The 19,150-nt window shown below is 37.1% G+C and overlaps 1 protein-coding gene across 21 annotated transcripts in view; it reads right to left on the reverse strand.

Annotated features, from left to right (window-relative positions):
• Positions 1–19,150, reverse strand: part of AHI1 (Abelson helper integration site 1) — a 224,636-nt gene that overhangs the window by 182,324 nt on the left and 23,162 nt on the right. For all 21 annotated transcript variants that reach the window (XR_011568502.1, XR_011568503.1, XR_011568506.1 and 18 more), the window contains 4 exons: positions 12,582–12,763; positions 3,276–3,489; positions 1,823–2,015; positions 316–411 (listed from right to left, as the gene is read on the reverse strand). Coding sequence is in view for 16 of the 21 variants with exons in the window: in XM_070796218.1 (XP_070652319.1) it covers positions 316–411; positions 1,823–2,015; positions 3,276–3,489; positions 12,582–12,763 (685 nt within the window). In the remaining 5 variants the exon portion in view is untranslated. The remainder of the gene's footprint in view (positions 1–315; positions 412–1,822; positions 2,016–3,275; positions 3,490–12,581; positions 12,764–19,150) is intronic.

The following is a 19,150-nucleotide window of genomic DNA, read 5'->3' on the forward strand; positions in this document are numbered from 1 at the left end:
TTTATCTTCTTTGTTCACTGAATAGAACAGTGGCTGGCACATAGAAAGGGTTCAATAAATAATTTGTTGAGTTGAATAAATGTGGGCAGGGCTGTGTGTGTCTTTTTCAATGCTGGGTCTCCAGAGCATAAAGTGTATCTGGCACACATCTAAGTACTGAACAAACATCTAAGAATCTGAATGAGCATCATTTGAGTTTGAATTAATACCTCTTCACCACGGCAATCTTACCTCCTTATCCTAACTCCTTATATGACACCAAACTGAGTTGAAAAAAAAAATAACCCATAACACTTGAAGATTTGAAAAACATACCTTGAGAAATGCCCAGGCGATTTTCCGGAAGCCACATTCTTGGTTTTGAATTTCAGAGTTATTCTTAATTTCTTCCATGCTTAAGAAATCAAGAATCTGTAAGTAAGCATAAAAAATTATTTCACAGTATACTAAGTTATTTAAAATTTAATATTTTCTAATATTAATAAAATTTTAAACACCCTCACTTAGAAGAAAAACATTTTTATCTCATCTCGCTCACTTTTAACTCACCCAGTTAGTAAGGTCTGTTTCTGATCACTTTATCTTTTATCAATAAATCTTTTAAGATTTATTTAAAACTCAAGACAAAGTATTATCTCAAATGTAGTCCTGGCAAAAATATACCAGGCATAGAATTCTTAGGCTTTGCTCATTTTTGAATGTATGAGCACAGACTTCAAAGACTTGTTTGTTTAATAAACTCATGGCCTTATCTGCAGGTTCCTCCTTGGATCAACTTCCTAAGTTGGGTATTTTCTCTTTAGATATATGTTTTTATTAGGCTTCTCAAAAGATTTTCTTTCATATCTCCATCTTGTCTGGATATTAAACTTCACGGATTTCCAACCAACCAGCCACATGTATTCTAGGTACTTGTCAAAGACTACCACTTTGAGCCTACTGGTGCTTATTAAAAGGTCTGCTGAGGTAACAAATCTATAGAAGACTACTTAAAAAATAATACATACTCCAATTTATTCCTATTTCTTATATACTTAAACTTGTCTTCAATGTAATACATTCCCAATGAAAAAAACACTGACAGTATAAGAAAAATACATAACAAAGTAAAAACAGCTTGTAACCTAGACTCATAGCTGATGAACATTAACATCAAGTTTACAGGTATTTAAATCTTGTTCTATGTATTCCAACACTATTTTACAAACTATTTTCATATAATATGTAGTGGATAGCCCAAGTCAATATATACATATGTATATCATCATGTAAATATCATAAGTTTAATAAAAATCATAATTTATTTAACCAAACCTCTTGCTAACTGAAGAGACCTATTTCCTTAAAATTTCTGCTGTTATAAACAGTGCTGAAATAAACATCCTTACATACACATCTTTGAGTACTTGACACTTATCCTTTAGAAGAAATACCAAAAGTTAGAATAACAGCTTTAAGGACTTCTGATGGATATTATCAAGTTATCCTCAAATTCTCACACCACTTTTTTGAATTACTAATCTACTAAAATAATAGCTTGTGTGCTAAGTTTCTTCACCTGTGTCTGACTCTTTGTGACCCTATGGACTGTAGCCTGCCAGGCTCCTCTGTCCATGGGATTCTCTAGGCAAGAATACTGAAGTGAGTTGCCATGTCCTGCTTCAGGGGATCTTCCTGACCCAGGGATCGAACTCTGATCTCTTAAGTCTCCTGCACTGGCAGGCAGGTTCATTACCACTAGCTCTTGGGAAGCCCCAAAATAAAAACTTATATTTGTGCTATTAAAATATTAATTAAAACTTATGCTCTATTCAATTCATACCTCAAAGAAAAGGATGACTTTAGGGCTCTCCTCAAAATCTCGAAGCAAATAGGGAAAGTTTTCATTAAATATAATTTGTTCTTCCCACTCTGGAAGCCTTGATTTTAACTGTTTAAAATCATACGGCTGGGTCATGATAGGAAGAATATAATCCACATTCTCTTTTTCATAGTAAGACGAAACAGGCCGTTCACTGTTCAAAAAAGATACTGCTATTAACATGATTCTTTGTAATTTTGAGAAGGCAAGAAAAAAATAAAACTAGGGTGTTCAAGGTGAGGTGATCAGAAACAATAAATAGCCATGATACACAAGGAAAAAATATTTTATGTATCTAGAAAGCTACACATTTTATGAGGCTGAAAAGTAGTAGTATCTCAGTTCATTTTGCATTTACATACTCTCAGTTTCAAAGAATTATTTTATTATTTAAATATAAAGTGAGAGGTATGATTTGTCCTTCAGTATATAAAGCTAGAATAAAGTAACATCTTCAGAATATTAAATGAGTTTGTGGTAAGTTAGTACATTAGATTTAATAAACAAAATTTGAGCACAACAGGACTGTATGTACTTCAAGGTTTGTTATATTTTCTTTCTGTGCTTCAAGACATATGAATAAGTGAATAACCTTTTGATAATTTTCTTGTTTCCAATTTCTGCCATTTTTCCAGGCAAATAATTTTTTTGAATTCTAGTACAGTCATATATTATACTTTGTATTTGGGCCTTAAGCATGTATTAGCTACAAAATACTAGGAAAAATTAAATTCAAGACATCTGCCTCACCTGAGGGACAGACAATACATTACATTCAAAAGAAAATATATATGAAAATATGAGGTTAGACAACTAAAGGATTTACAGTGTAACATGAGACGACTTACAATGTAACCTAAATATCATAAATTAGTCATTAAGCTTCAGAGAAACTCTCTCAACTCCCCTCTACTTAAAATTAATTACTCAATTAGCACAGTCACTTCATTTCTTCTATAAAACATATTGATCAATATCAATAGTTGAAGAACACCTACAATTAGTATGAAAATTGAAAGCGACAGTCAGTCAGTCAGTCGTATCTGACTCTTTGCAACCCCATGGACTATACATACAGTCCAGGGAATTCTCCAGGCCAGAATACCAGAGTGGATAGTCTTTCCCTTCTCCAGGGGAATCTTCCCAACCCAGGGATCGAACCCAGGTCTCCCGCCATTGCAGGTAGATTCTTTACCATCTGAGCCACAAGGGAAGTCCAAGAATACTGGTGTGGATAGTCTTTCCCTTCTCCAGTGGATCTTCCCGACCCAGGGATTGAACCTGGGTCTCCTGCACTGTAGGAGGATTCCTTACCAACTGAGCTATCAGGGAATGATAGTCAGTGGTAGAAAAAGGACTTCTACTGTAGACAGTTTCAATTTCAAGGACTGCCTGTACAATTAAAAAAAATTACCTATCATCTTTCTTGACATATTGACCAGTATTCTCATCAACCACATGAATTTTGACCATTGGGTGAGAAATCATAAAATCTGACTTAAGACGATCAGTTCGGTGAATGTAAACTCCCAGGACAAGGTCATCATCAAGCAAACATTTGGGATAAACTGGACTATCACGGCTTGTTATTTCATGAACACCATCACCATCAGTATCTTCATTATCATCTGAAACCACATGCATGGAAGAAAATCGATGTTATCAATGTGATAATTAATTGTTCCCATAACAATATACTCAACAATAAACACTGAATTTACAGATAATCTAATGCTTATGATCCATACTTATTTATCTCTGTTCACAAAGACACTTCAAGGAAAAACAAAGAAAAAGCCAAACAATAGCAGACTATGCTCTGACAGTAAATGCTTTATTTACTAAATGCATTAAAATAGGGTGAGGTATCTTTCTTTGTTTTCCCTAACAATGACCAACAACACAGAAAGAAAAAAATGAGAGCCAAAGACAAAAAAGTAATTTTATCTAGGTATTTTCTAAGTGGAACATGTATCACTCAAATTGTTTATAACTACAATTTCTGTTTCTGGGTAGAATGCAGCAGGAATGTTGCAGGTCAATGTTTCTGATAAAAAACAACTTGAAAAAGCCAAATAAATTGCAAAACCTTATTTTTAAAGGCATCAGAAAAGTACAAAAACAATGGACAGTAGATGGACTTAAAGTCCAGAGAGGGAGAATCAATCTGGGGTAAGCTGATAGACTGGCAGCTGTTTCAGTGTCTGGGGACACTTTCTGATCAGGATATGAGAAGAGGACAAAGGCAGAAGTTCACCACTAGGAGAAAGAGTAACCAGAAAAATTTTCAGTCGTTGTGCGGGATTAAGTGATAAAAGTGGCCTCAAACACATGGCCAGTGGGAGAGGCGAAAGAGGAGTGAAACCTCCCAGTCTTGTTTTAGCAAACAAGGACTCACCAGAGGGAAGGGCCTGAAACAAGGCAGGCAAGGAGGAAGCCCTGGAGGGCATGGTGATTTTATGCCTACAGCTACTTTTCACCTGGGGTCACTTACCAATTCTGGTCATATCTAGAGGTTGAGAATCCAGGCATGGCCCCTGGCAGAAGGCCCCTACGGGGGGACAGAGAAGCCAGCAGAGATTCTGGTGTTCACATGGAGCTGGAGTGACAAAACCAGGAGACTTGAGAGGCCTCAGCCACATGGCCAGGCTCTCCCTCACGACATTTGCCAAAATTTGAAGTTGTACGGGGCAGAAGGCTAAAGGGCTAAGCTGAAAACCTCTGAAAGGCAAAGCTGACTCTCCCCAAGTTCTCAAGGGCTAACAAGGCAAATATCTGCACGGCTCTCAATTTGAAACACCTGGAAGGCCACATCCTGGGAACTGGGCAAATAGAGACAGGGTCCTACCAACACTACGACACAGATCTGACTTAGCTTAGATTAGCTGCAATTAGTTGTCCGCTCTGTCTGCCTAAGAGTGGAAAGAGAAAACCCTCTCTAGTGGAAGATGCAACTCTGGAATTCTACATACAATGTCCAGCATATAAAAAAAAGTTACTAGACATAAAAGACACAAGACTATATGACCAATATCCAAGAGAAAATACAGAAAACAGAAGCAGACCTACAGATGATATGTACTGGAGTTAGCACACAAGAACTTTAAATAATAATGATTAATATTCAAGAAAAAAGGAAAGAAGGACAAAATAATTTTTAAAAATGGAGACTTTCTACAGAGAATTGAAATTGATTAAAAAAAAAACAGGCATTATGGAACTGAAAAATATATCACCTGAAATTAGGAATTCAATGGATGTATCTAAAAGCATATTGGATGCAGAAGAAAAATCATTATAAATATCCAAACCAAAGCATAATGAAAAAAAAAAGAACTTCAGGGAAAAATCATAAGAAACATGTGGACAAACTCAAAAGAGTTTGTGAAGTTATAAATATCTAGAAAAACAGGAGAGGATGATAAAGAAGCCATATTCAAAGCAATAATGAGTAAGAATTTTCCACAAGTGATCAGATCAGATCAGATCAGTCGATCAGTCACGTCCAACTCTTTGCGACCCCATGAATCGCAGCACGCCAGGCCTCCCTGTCCAGCACCAACTCCCGGAGTTCACTGAGACTCACGTCCATCGAGTCAGTGATGCCATCCAGCCATCTCATCCTCTGTCGTCCCCTTCTCCTCTTGCCCCCAATCCTTCCAGCATCAGAGTCTTTTCCAATGAGTCAACTCTTCGCATGAGGCGACCAAAGTACTGGAGTTTCAGCTTTAGCATTATTCCTTCCAAAGAAATCCCAGGGCTGACCTCCTTCAGAATGGACTGGTTGGATCTCCTTGCAGTCCAAGGGACTCTCAAGAGTCTTCTCCAACACCACAGTTCAAAAGCATCAATTCTTTGGTGCTCAGCCTTCTTCACAGTCCAACTCTCACATCCATACATGACCACAGGAAAAACCATAGCCTTGACTAGACAAACCTTTGTTGGCAAAGTAATGTCTCTGCTTTTGAATATGCTATCTAGGTTGGTCATAACTTTCCTTCCAAGGAGTAAGCGTCTTTTAATTTCATGGCTAGAGTCACCATCTGCAGTGATTTTGGAGCCCAGAAAAATAAAGTCTCTCACTGATTCCACTGTTTCCCCATCTATTTCCCATGAAGTGATGGGACCGGATGCCATGATCTTCGTTTTCTGAATGTTGAGCTTTAAGCCAACTTTTTCACTCTCCTCTTTCACTTTCATCAAGAGGCTTTTGAGTTCCTCTTCACTTTCTGCCATAAGGGTGGTGTCATCTGCATATCTGAGGTTATTGATATTCCTCCTGGCAATCTTGATTCCAGCTTGTGTTTCTTCCAGTCCAGCGTTTCTCATGATGTACTCTGCATAGAAGTTAAATAAACAGGGTGACAACATACAGCCTTGATGAACTCCTTTTCCTATTTGGAACCAGTCTGTTGTTCCATGTCCAGTTCTAACTGTTGCTTCCTGACCTGCATACAAATTTCTCAAGAGGCAGATCAGGTGGTCTGGTATTCCCACCTTTCAGAATTTTCCACAGTTTATTGTGATCCACACAGTCAAAGGCTTTGGCACAGTCAATAAAGCAGAAATAGATGCTTTTCTGCAACTCTCTTGCTTTTTCCATGATCCAGCAGATGTTCTCTGGTTCCTCTGCCTTTTCTAAAACCAGGTTGAACATCAGGAAGTTCACGGTTCACATATTGCTGAAGCCTGGCTTGGAGAATTTTGAGCATTACTTTACTAGCATGTGAGATGAGTGCAATTGTGTGGTAGTTTGAGCATTCTTTGGCATTGCAGTTCCTTGGGACTGGAATGAAAACTGACCTTTTCCAGACCTATGGCCACTGCTGAGTTTTCCAAATTTGCTGGCATATTGAGTGCAGCACTTTCACAGCATCATCTTTCAGGATTTGGAATAGCTCAACTGAAATTCCATCACCTCCACTAGCTTTGTTCGTAGCGATGCTTTCTAAGGCCCACTTGACTTCACATTCCAGGATGTCTGGCTCTAGGTCAGTGATATCCACAAGTGATAAATGATATCAATCAGTAAACTCTAAGCAGGGTAGCTTCCAACAAAGCTATACTTAGGCACAGCATGATAAAATACTGAACCAAAGATAAACAGAAAATCTAAAGAGGAGGCAAAGGGGGAAAAAGACAACAGACCCTTCAAAGGCACAGAAATAAGATTAAAGTTGGGATTAAAAAATGATGGAGCCCAGAAGACAACTGTATTAATACAACTTCCTGCAACCTAAAATTATATATTAACAAACATGCTTCAAAAATGAAGGTAAAGGCATTGTTAACACAACAAAATCTGAGTACATTAGCTGGCCTGCACTGAAAGAAAGAATAAACTGAATTCTTAGCACAGATAAAAAATGAAAAAAAAAAAAAGGAAATTTGGGAATGAATATAAATTAATATCAACTGTACAAAATGGTAATTGTAAAATCTGTGAAGTTTAAAATACATGCAGCCCTAAGATACATGATGAGAAACTAGAAGGCAGAAGGGAGACAGATGCAGAGAAACTACCTGACAAGATTCAAATGGAGTCAAACTATTCTACTGTTTTAGAATAGTATATTGGAGAAGTATATTCTGTTAGAGAGTTAGTTTGTATTAGACCATAAGTCAAGAATAAACTTACTGCTCTCGGAGCACGAGCAAAAAAAAAAAAAAAAAAAGTAGAAGAATGTGTAATTAATAAGTTAATAGAAGGAGCAAATCTTTAAAAGTGACCTCAACAACTCAAAAGAAGCCAAGGAGAATAAGGAACATAAAACACTTAGATGGTACAGAAAAACTAACAGTGAGATGATGAACATAAGGACACAGATCATAAACAAGAAGATACCCGGGAGTGGGGCACAAGAACACTTCACGTTTTCTGGGGACCTGTCCCTAAGGAGGTCACTGCCTGAGGGCTGAGATCCCACATGTGCCGGAGTAGGGGAAGAAAACCAGTGAAGGCAAAAAAGAAAGGTACATGGACACAAAGTGGCTCAAACAAAGGCTGTGCAAGGCAGCACAGGCAGGGAGCCTCGGGGACGCGGAGGCAGAAGAATAAGAGTACTGTCTGGCCCCACCTAGACCTGGAGACCGTGGACCAAGCAGAGGTTTAAAGGCTGTCCCCTTCAACCAGGTTGGCACCACTTAGGGGCACACTGTGTGTGGAAGACGATGGAGAAATGAGGAAAGGTAACAGTGTTCTATGCAAACTCAAACCGTAATGGAGAATGAACCATTAGAGATTAAAAAGGACACTGTATATTGATTACTATAGACTGAATGCTTACGTCTCCCCCAAATTCACATGCTGAAATCCTAACCTTCAATGTGATAGTATTAAGAGGTTGGGCCTTTGGAAGATGATTAGATTATGAGGGTAGAGCCTTCATGAATGGGACTAGTGCCCTTATAAAACAGAACCCAGAAAAACCTCTTGCCCCTTCCACATTGAATCTGCAAGCACCCTGATCTTGGACTTCCCAGCCTCCAGAACCATGAGTTATAAGTATTTACAATTTAAGGCATCCAGTCATGGTATTTTGTTGTAGCAGCTTGAATGGACTATGACAATGACAAAAGTGTCAATTGGATAGGAAGATAAAGCAATCCTAAGCATGTATATATTCAACAACAAAGCTCCAAAATATGCAAAGAGAAAAATGACACAAACAAAAACAGAAATGCAAAAGAATACTAGAAACTTTAATACTCATCGAATAGCTGATAGAATAAGCAGACCAAAAAAAAAAAATCAGGAAGATGAGAATACAACAAACTTGATCTGACATACATAGGACACCACCATACCCAGTGACATCAGAATTCACATTCTTTTCACGTGCACGTGGCATATTTACCAAACTCATCCCAAGGTGGTCATAAGACAGCCTAAATAAATTCAAGAGACTGAAATAATTCACAATATGTTCTCTGACAACAATGGAAGATAAAACCCAAAACAAAAAGATAACTAGAAACTGCTGCCTGAAACTAAACAAAACACTTCTAAACAAAACACTTCTAAATAATGAGTGATCAAAGGAGAAATTTAAATGGAAATTAAGAAATTTAAATGGAAATTAAGAAATACTTTTATGGAATGATATAGAACATATCAAAAATTTGTGGGATGCAGATAAAGTAGTGCTTGCTGCTGCTGCTGCTGCTGCTAAGTCACTTCAGTTGTGTCTGACTCTGTGCGACCCCATAGACGGCCTCCCACGTGGCTTCCCTGTCCCTGAGATTCTCTAGGCAAGAATATTGGAGTGGGTTGCCATTTTCTTCTCCAATGCATGAAACTGAAAATTCAAAGCGAAGTCGCCAAGTCGAGTACAACTCTTAGTGACCCCATGGACTACAGCCTCCCAGGCTTCTCCGCCCATGGGATTTTCCAGGCAAGAGTACTGGAGTGAGGTGCCACTGCCTTCTCTGAAAGTAGTGCTTAGATGGTCATTTAATATTATTAGAAGCAAAGTGAAAGTGAAGTGAAGTCGCTCAGTCGTGTCCGACTCTTTGCGACCCCATGGACTGTAGCCTACCAAGCTCCTCTGTCCATGGGATTTTCCAGGCAATAGCACTGGAGTGGATTGCCATTTCCTTCTCCAATTAGAAGCAAAGGATGACTTAAATCTTATAAAATCCTCCTTATAAAGTTAGAAATCAACAGCAAATCAAACCCAAAGAAACTTATAAAAGGAAATAATATAGACAGAAGAAATCACTAAAATTATATACAAATCTATGACAGAATAAAAACAAAAGCTAAAGGTTGGTCCTTTAAAAATATTTATAAATTGAAAATGCTGAGATTGATGAAGAAATCAAGGGAAATCCAATTACCAGTATCAAGGGGTACCCTTTCAGATGCCATAGACATACAAAATTTGAAAATCCATATTAAATGGACAAATTCCTCAAAAAATACAGTCTATCAAAGCTGACAGAAGAAACAGAAAATATGAAGAATCTGATATTTATTAAAGAAACTAAATCTGATTTAAAATTCTTCCCAGAAAGAAAATCGTGGCCTAAGAACGTTTATTAGCAAATTCTTCCAAACATTTAAGGAAGAAATAACACCAGTTTATACAAATACAGAGAACTGAAAAAGGAAATATTTCCCAATTATTTTTAAGACCACCAAAACTTTGATGTTAATTCCGGGTATTTCAACAACAGAGAAGTACAAACAAATCTCTCTCGTGAACACAGGTACAAAAATTCTTAACAAAGTATCAGCAAATCAAATCCAGTAATACATTAAAAAAAAAAAAAAAAAAGCTAATACAGCATAACAAAGTAGGTGCCTCTACCATCTCTGCCAGGAATACAAAGATTGCTTAATAATCAAATTATCACATTAATAGAAAAAAGGGTAAAATTAATATGATTATTTTAACAGATGCAGAAAAAGCATTTGATAAAATTCAATATCTATGAATGGTTAAAAGAAAAAAAAACTATTAGCCAATTAGGAATAATCCAATAAGGGTATTCACAAAAAAGTCTGTAACAAAGTCTCACTCAATGGTAAAATAATGGATGCTCTCCCCTAAGGATGGCAGCTAGAGAAGAGTATTTGTTATTACCGCTTCTATTTAACACTATAATCAAAATTCTAGGCAGTGTATCAAGGTAAAAATAAGGAATAAGACATAAGAATTAAAAAAGAAGCAATAAAACTATCATTATTAACAGCAACATCTATTATAAAGCTATTGTAGCTAAGACATAATAATGATGTTAGCGTAAACCATCTAAGAATGGAGATTAGTGAAACTGATCAACTTACACAGCCACCTTATTCATGATAAAAGTGACACTGAAATGCAGGGGCAAAGATGCTCTCTTCAGCAAATGGTATTAGGTCAAGTACATATGCATATATGAGAAAATAATGGGTCTGGACCACTACCTATCCCCATACATAAAAATCTATTCCAGGTAAACTGCAAATCTAAAAGTGAAAACTGAAACAAAAGTCTTTTTGAAAATTATATATAGAGAAACACCTTCAGGACTTGGGAAAGATTTCTTATATCACAGCACTTAAAATCAAAGGGAAAAACATGGAATACATTGGGCTATATAAAATCCTTAAATTTTGTTTTACCAAAGATATCAATACCAGTAGGAGAAAAATAATAAAACCCAGAGAGAGAAGATATTTGTGATATACATATATATGGCAAATATATTCTTATATATATATATATGAAAAATTGTTATCTAGTTATATAAAACATTCACAATTAGAAAAAGGCAGACAATTCCATTTCTTAAAAAATTATACAAAAGACTTGAACAAACTTACCATGAAGGAATCCAAGTAGGCAATAAACATGAATAAGATGCTCAACTGCATTAGTTACCATGGAAATCAAATCAAAGTCAAAATGGAATAATCACCAAACACTTATAAGAATGACTAAAATTTTACAATACTGACAATATAAATATTAGTGAAGATGTAGAGCAATGGAAACTCAAATATGGCTAGTATCTACTGATAACCCAAGTGTGGAAAATGAGAAGTATCTGTTAAAGTGAAAAATACATATACTCTATGGCATAGAAACTCTACTCTACTCTATGTCCAACAATAACAAAAAATGTATACACATGCTGATTAAAAAATGTGACCAGAATGTTCATTATAGCTTTATTTATAATTATTTAATACTAGCAACACCTCAAATGTTAATCAATAAGAATAGGTAATTAATTGTGGTATATTCACACAATGGATATCTAAGTACAAAAACAGGACTCATGATGCATAAGCTCAAGTGCATGCAATAACAGTATAAACCTCACACAAGATAATCTGGAGCAAAAAAAGCCACAAGCAAAGAGCATAGTATTTATAATTCTAAACATTTATCTTAAAATAGAAAAACAGGGAAAATTAACTTTGTGTTAGATGTTAAAATAGTACTCACTCCTGTAGGACAATGAACTAGAAGGGAATTAGTGGGGGGCTTCTGAGTGCTAATGATCTGGTTCTTGATTTGGATGATGACTTTATAGACATGTCCAGTTTGTGAAAGTTAACTAAGTAGCATACACATAATACGTACACTTTTCTTTTTAAAAAATTAATTACTGGAGCCACAAAACACCATAAACAGCATGAATAAGCACCATAAAATCTAAAATTGCCCATTTTTTAATCACAATTTTTGGCCAAATAAATGGAAATTGAAAAGAAAAAAAAAAGAAAATGTAAGAAGCAGAAAAAAGTCAAGAATAAGTAATGAAAAATAAGATAAAAGAAATGAGCAGAAAGGAATGTAGAAAGCAAGAGGTGAAATAAAAAGTGGGCAGGAAGAAGCTGAATTACGAGAAACCGTGAAGATAGCAAGTTTGACAGAGGGATGCAACTTAAACATCTGAAATATTTATTGGCTGTTGCCCATTTACAGTTTTCAATGCTGTCTTAATTATTTAGGGGCAATAACATACAGAAGAAATCTGTGTCACAATAGCAACTACATTACTAATGATGACTCAAGTAAGACAAACTCATCACAGAGACCCACAGTTATAAATAAATGAATGTTACAATCTAGACAAATCTAAGTATCAAATATTCTGTATTGGATTATTTTTTCAATTATACCATTCGGGACTAGATTTTCTTTAGTTTTAAGGACTAAAGTCCCTGAATCAAATTATGCCTACCAAGGCACACATTTTTCATTTAATTTGGATAACAAACCTGTTTTAGCCTTCTTTTTCTTTTTTTTCAGTTTGGATTTTGAGTCATCTTGCATGTTGTCTTCTACATTTTGTTCCTTTGAGCTCACTTCATCATCTTGATGAGTATCTGAAGTAACTGCTCCAACTGGAGATTCTTTCTTTTGTTCACCTTCAACTGGGTCATCAGAGATGATCGATGTACTGCAAATATAATCTAAGTTCAAGCCGCTGGAAATGTACCATTATTATTATTACCCTGCAGCAAAGTTAACAGCAACTAGAGGCAAGGATAATCCTAAAATCAGTATTATTTTCTGCTGGGAGATACATATATTTTCTTACACACTAAACTGGTTAGCTGTCAAACTAAGTATTATGTGTACTAATTTACCCTTGGTGATGTTATATATCCCATGAGCCAAATTAAACTCATCTCTAAACTCCTGGGGAAAACGAATTGTATTTTATGATCAATGGATCTGTTTTTACTTGGGACTGATAAAATCATCCTTACTCTACTGCCAAGTAAATGAATAATGAACAAATCTCTAGATTATTTAAAAGCAAAAAAAAAAAAGTGTTCTAATTTTGTTTGTTTTGTTTTCAAGAGGCTTCAGATATCCAACTTTTGATTTCCAGGTAAAAATTAATTGCTTATGTTTTCCAGTGGCTTATGTGCCACTGTGTTTTCAGAAGACTAACATTAAAATTAAAATCTGCATCACATGAACTATTAATACTAAATGGTAAAGGGTAGCAGCCTAGAAGCACACTGAGTTGTAAGGAGAAATCAGCCTATTAATGTTTGTGACTTACCAACTAAAAAAGGAATCTGCATCTAATAAAAAATTGACTTCCAATATATTTAGTCATATTTCAAAAAGGGGGTGAGAAATAAAGAGTAAAGAAATATTTCAAAGCAGTCATTCTAGAAAGTCATGTTATTCTATCATATCATCAAATACTGTTATTTAAAGAGAATAGTTACCCTTTGCATGTCTTTGTCATGTAAAGCATGGTTTTGTTTAAAATTCATAAACTGATCTTACTAAGAGTATGACTTACAGTTCATAACAGATACGGTAACTGTGTGAAGAAATAAGATTTATGGTGTACTGTGGTAAGCAGTCTTTAAGGTGGCCTTCAATGATCCATGCCTCCTAATACTCATGTTGTTGTTTAGTCACCAAAGCATGTCTGACTCTTTGTGACCCCATGGACTGTCGCGCACCAGGTTCCTCTGTGCATGGGATTTTTCAGGCAAGAATACTGGAGTGGGTTGCCATTTCCTCCTCCAGAGGATCTTCCCAATCCAGGGATCAAACCTGCGCCTCCTGCATTGGGAGGTGGATTCTTTACCACTGAGCCACCAGGGAAGCTCCCTGATACTCATATCTTTGTGTAATCCTTTCTCTTTATTGTGGACTAGACCAAGTGACTTACTTCTTATAGACAGATTATGATAAAAGTAATTGGTACCACTTCTATGATTAGGTTCCCAAAGGACTGTGACTTTGGTCTCGCTTTTTCTCTTTCAGAGCCCTTGCTGAGTAGCCCATGTAAAGAGGTTCACGTGGTAAGGACCTGACGTCTTTGGCCAAAAGCCAGTCAGGATCTGAAACCTGCTAATGGCCACGTGAGTGAGTTTAGCAGTGGATCATCCATATCTTCCAACTGGCATGTCACTTGGCAGATCCTCCCCTAGCCAAGCCTTGAGATGACTACAGCCCGGCTGACATCCTGATTGTAGCCTGTGAGAGGCCCTGAGTTAGAGACACCCACTACGCCACTCAGATTCCTGAGCCATAGAAACTGGGAGACAATATATGTTTGTTGTTCTGAGCTGTTAAAGCCTGGGGTAACTTTTAATGCATTTGCCTGTTAGCAACTCTGTTTGCCCTCTCTTTGTTACAACTGGTTGTCTAGCTTTTAATAAGAGGGGAACTATTTTTAGATGAGGACATTGAAGGAAACTGACCCTGAATATCAGAGAATAGTCAAATACAGACTGTTTCCATCTCAAGTTGTTTATCCAGATGTAGATTACAAAAAACAAACTTACAGTAGTTAAAAGATAGTTTTTACCTTGTTTACCCCAAGGAGAGACAATAAATAAGAATCTACTCACCGAAGTTCACATTGTGTATGTAAGCATATACATGTAAGTACTGTATATAAAAAAAGGCTAAAGGAATACCAAATTGCTAACAGGGATTATCTCTGGATAGGTGGATTACTTATGTTTTCCTTTTTGTGTCTGTATGTTCTACAGTGAATAAATATTATTTGTAAAATAAGGGGGAAATGTTGTTTTTATATATCTAAACAAGTATTTATAACTAAATAAAGGATGTAATTATGCAAAATAGGATGATAGTACTATTCTTGACAGAGTTGTCATAAGGGGAAAAGCACATATTCCTTGTAAAGCATTAAGCACATAAGAAGGGGCCACATAAAGGTTAGCTGTTATTATTGTACTGCCCATGTGTCCAAAAGAGGCTTCCCAGGTGACACAGTAGTAAAGAATCCGTCTGCCAATGTAGAAGATGCCAGAGATACAGATTCAATTCCAGGGTCAGGAAGATCTGGAGTAGGAAATGGCAACCCACTCCAGTATTCTTGCCTGGGAAACTCCATGGACAGAGGAGCCTGGCAGACTAGAGTCCATGGGGTCTCTAAGACTCGGACATGACTGAGCAATTGAGCATGCACAGTACACATGTCCAAAAGGAGGACTAAACATTTTCTTTCTGAAACTGTAATAGGGAAGAACCTTTTGTATTCCATTACATGTTAATCACTAAAGGATGCTGCCTGTGAGCTTAAATTAGACATAATGGCCCGACTGTGGGAATCCTGCTTCCAAAGCAATGAGCATTAAGCTAAAATACCTTTGTTTAGCTCATGGAAACATCTTGACCAGGTCCATTTGTGAGTGACTGCAGGGAGAAAGAAGTTAACACACCCCCTCTGGAGGCTGATGGGAGCCAGGAAGTGTTTGATTTTACTCCCTCCCCTTTTAGTATAAAAGGAGCCTGAATTTTAATTCAGGCAAGATGGTTCTTTGCGGGGTACGAGTCAACTGTTTTCTCAGTTTGCTGGTTTTCCAAATAAAGCAATTATTCCTTGCCCCAACAACTTGTCTACCAATTATTGGCCTGTCGTGCAGTGAGCAGTACAAGCTTAAGCTTGGGAACAAATTTTGGTGAAGCCAGCCAGGAGCCTCGTAGCTGCCAAGACCACCTGTCCTGAGGATCTGATCTCAAAAACTCCCTTCAGTGGCACTGGCTGCCCCAATACCTGGCAACTGGAGCAAGGAACCAACATTTGGGAGCTGACGGGCTCCACATGGTAAGGTAAGTCGCTCCAGTGTGCACAGCCAGGAACTTCATTTCCTCCCCACCTTGGGGCTTTTTTTCCCTCAGGAATAAGTCAATTTATTTTGTGGGGTATTCCACTGGGGAGAGGAAAGAACTGTAGGCCTTCTACCTGATCTGTGAATTGGTTTTTTGGTTTCTTTGGATGCTAGCATTTGTTTGTGTTTTGTTTGTCTTGGAAAAGAAGGAATGTTTCATCTATCCCTAAACAAAGTCCTCTGAAGTGCATTTTGCGTAAGGGATCCTATTACAGCTCTGAACCCATGGGTGAAAGGAAAATGATATCCTACTGTAACAATGTGTGGCCACGGTTGCTCTTAAGATCTTCATCTTGGGACCCTATGCACCACATACTGCTATTCTTGTTATGTTAATTAGGTCATTTTTGGTCATTATGTTGTTAGTACATGTAAAACTCCCAGGACCAAACCTGAGGGTTTATTTAGGATTTTCTGTTTGTTCTTTGGGTTTTTTGTTTCATCTTGTGTGCTTTTGCTTCTCCATTTGTAGCCATATCAGTTTGTGATAGTTAAAACTTTTACTGATATGAAATTGGGAAAATAAACAGGAAAAAAAAAATCTGTTCCTGTCCAAGAGTGGGATAGTCCAAGGAAAAAGAAGTTGTACTTGGTTCCTAAAATCACCAAAAACTACACATAGAAACAGAAGTGTCTTTTCCATAAATATTAGTAAAATGGTTTCACCATGTAGACAGCTGACCTTGATTTGTTCTGTCTGCCAGAAACCCAATGTGAATCTATCCTCTTTTACAACTGGGTTTTACATTGTTGTATCAGATTCATGGCTAAAAGTTTGGAATGGGAACTATGAGGTCCCTGTGTTTGTGTGTTTGCACATGTGTTATAGACGTGTGGCACTGCCAAAATTAATCTGTAAAGGGGCACTATTTAATTGGCCTAATAGAAATTAAGTGCTTACACAAATACTCAAATACAATGAAACTGGCCAGAATGAGTTTCAGGTTCACATGATCTAGGAAATACTTAGTATGGAAATAATATCTGGTATGAAAAGTTAGCTTAAATTTGTTTTTATATAGACATGTCTTTAGAGTCATCCACATTAAGTACAATACTTTCATTGTACCTTTAGGTTCACCAGAAATCAAAAATACCTTATTCTGTTACAAAGAATACTGTTACAAAGTTTATCAGAAAATAAAATAATGGGACAAAGCTTTAAGTAAATATAAGTAAATGAAGTAAGGAGTTCTGGAGTAAACTCTATGGGAATAATGTTTTGGAAATGTCTATCTAGAATAGTCTCTCCAGATTTTCATAACTTGAAACAACCAAGTTATAAGGTAAGACTGAACTTAATTAAGAAATCTTAAAGGTAAAGTGGTAAAAATCTGAATTTCTTTCTCTAAGAGGATAAAAAGTTTTATTAAAATATTGAATTACTTTCGGTAATTATGAGTTTGTTTAAGTGATCTGTATTTGTCATTGAGATCTTTAATCATCATTGGTTAACTTTTGATATTTTTTAACAAACTTCCAAAAAGATCAAGTTTTAAGTGGAGTTCATCTAACCTCTGGCTAACATTGGAGTTTTTCAGAGGGTCTCTGGAACATCTCAAATTATTTCTCTCCATCTCAGGAATATAGCACTAATTGGGCTTATCTGGTATGTTCAATTGCATGGGAAGCATTATTAAATAAATAACCCTTAACACTTCTTATACTGTATCACATGGGTGAAGAAGTGAAGTTGCTCAGTTGTGTCCAATTCTTTGTGACCCCATGGACTGTAGCCTACAGGCTCCTCCACCCATGGGATTTTCCAGGCAAGAATACTGGAGTGGGTTGCCATTTCCCTCTCCAATCACATGGGTAAATGTTATTAATATTCATATTCTATAAATTATATAGAGTTCCTAACATTCTGGCATATCCTGGTAAATGATATTACTCAATTTCAGTGTTGTCTTAAACTATCTGTCATAGCATTAATCAGATTTCTATTCAAATGCATGTTGTAATCCCAGTTGGTTGATGCTAAAGCAAAAAGGTATCCTTTTAATGATAAATTGCTATTTCACAGAGGATTTTGAATGACTCTACAGGTATTTTGTGAAAAATTAGGGAAGAATGATAATCCTTTATATGCAAGCATCTGTACTATTATCAGAAAAGAAGAAAAAGGAAGGGAATGAAAGTGAGGATATGTTCCTTCAAACCTTAATTCCTCAAACCTTAACTGACCCAGCCAATCTGGCCACTGTGCCAATACATCCATCCTTCCCACCATTTTCCATTCCTACCCAGTCCCAACTTCTGACACTGGGGCTCAGGACTTCCCCTCCTTACAGTGATCAGTTAGAAAATCCTGTGTTAGTTTCTGGAGGAGAGGGACTTGTTCTGATATTGCCATTTAAGACAAGACAGGGCACCCGATTGAGCCAGAAGCTACTATGGGAACAGAGTAATTTCCCTTATGCCATTATCTTGCTGCTGCTGCTGCTAAATCACTTCAGTCGTGTCCGACTCTGTGCGACCCCATAGACAGCAGCCCATCAGGCTCCCCCGTCCCTGGGGTTCTCCAGGCAAGAACACTGGAGTGGGTTGCCATTTCCTTCTCCAATGCATGAAAATGAAAAGTGAAAGGGAAGTCGCTCAGTCGTGTCTGACTCTTAGCGACCCCATGGACTGCAGCCCACCAGGTTGCTCCATCCATGGGATTTTCCAGGCAAGAGTACTGGAGTAGGGTGCCATTGCCTTCTCCGATGCCGTTATCTTGTAGGGAGCCTAAATGCAAACAAACAGCTGGCTGGGCTTCTCAGACTTGTTTAATTGGAAAGATCCCAACTGTCATAAGATTGGAGCCCTTCTCATAGGGAGGATCCTCTATACATGAAGCCCACTTGACAGCACCCACAGCTGAACCAATAGGGTCCCAGCGAGGGAAGAAGGCCCTTAGTAGAGCACGACTTGTTAGTGCATATTGGCAGGGCTTTGAAAAGGGAAACCAAAGCAAAAGGGTTTGAACAATATTCAGGAAATTCAGCAAAACAAATGAAGACCTCTCTGAATTTTTGGAAAGGATTTATCATACCTACAGACATCATACTAATGCAGATCCTGAGACCCCTGAAAATATCAGAATGGCAGATGTGACCTTTTGGGGCAAAGTGCCTCAGGTATCAGGAGAAAGTTATAAAAATTAGATGGAACATTTGGAATGAACA

Source organism: Bos indicus, chromosome 9, assembly GCF_029378745.1.
Source record: "Bos indicus isolate NIAB-ARS_2022 breed Sahiwal x Tharparkar chromosome 9, NIAB-ARS_B.indTharparkar_mat_pri_1.0, whole genome shotgun sequence".
Classification (NCBI taxonomy): Eukaryota; Metazoa; Chordata; class Mammalia; order Artiodactyla; family Bovidae; genus Bos; species Bos indicus.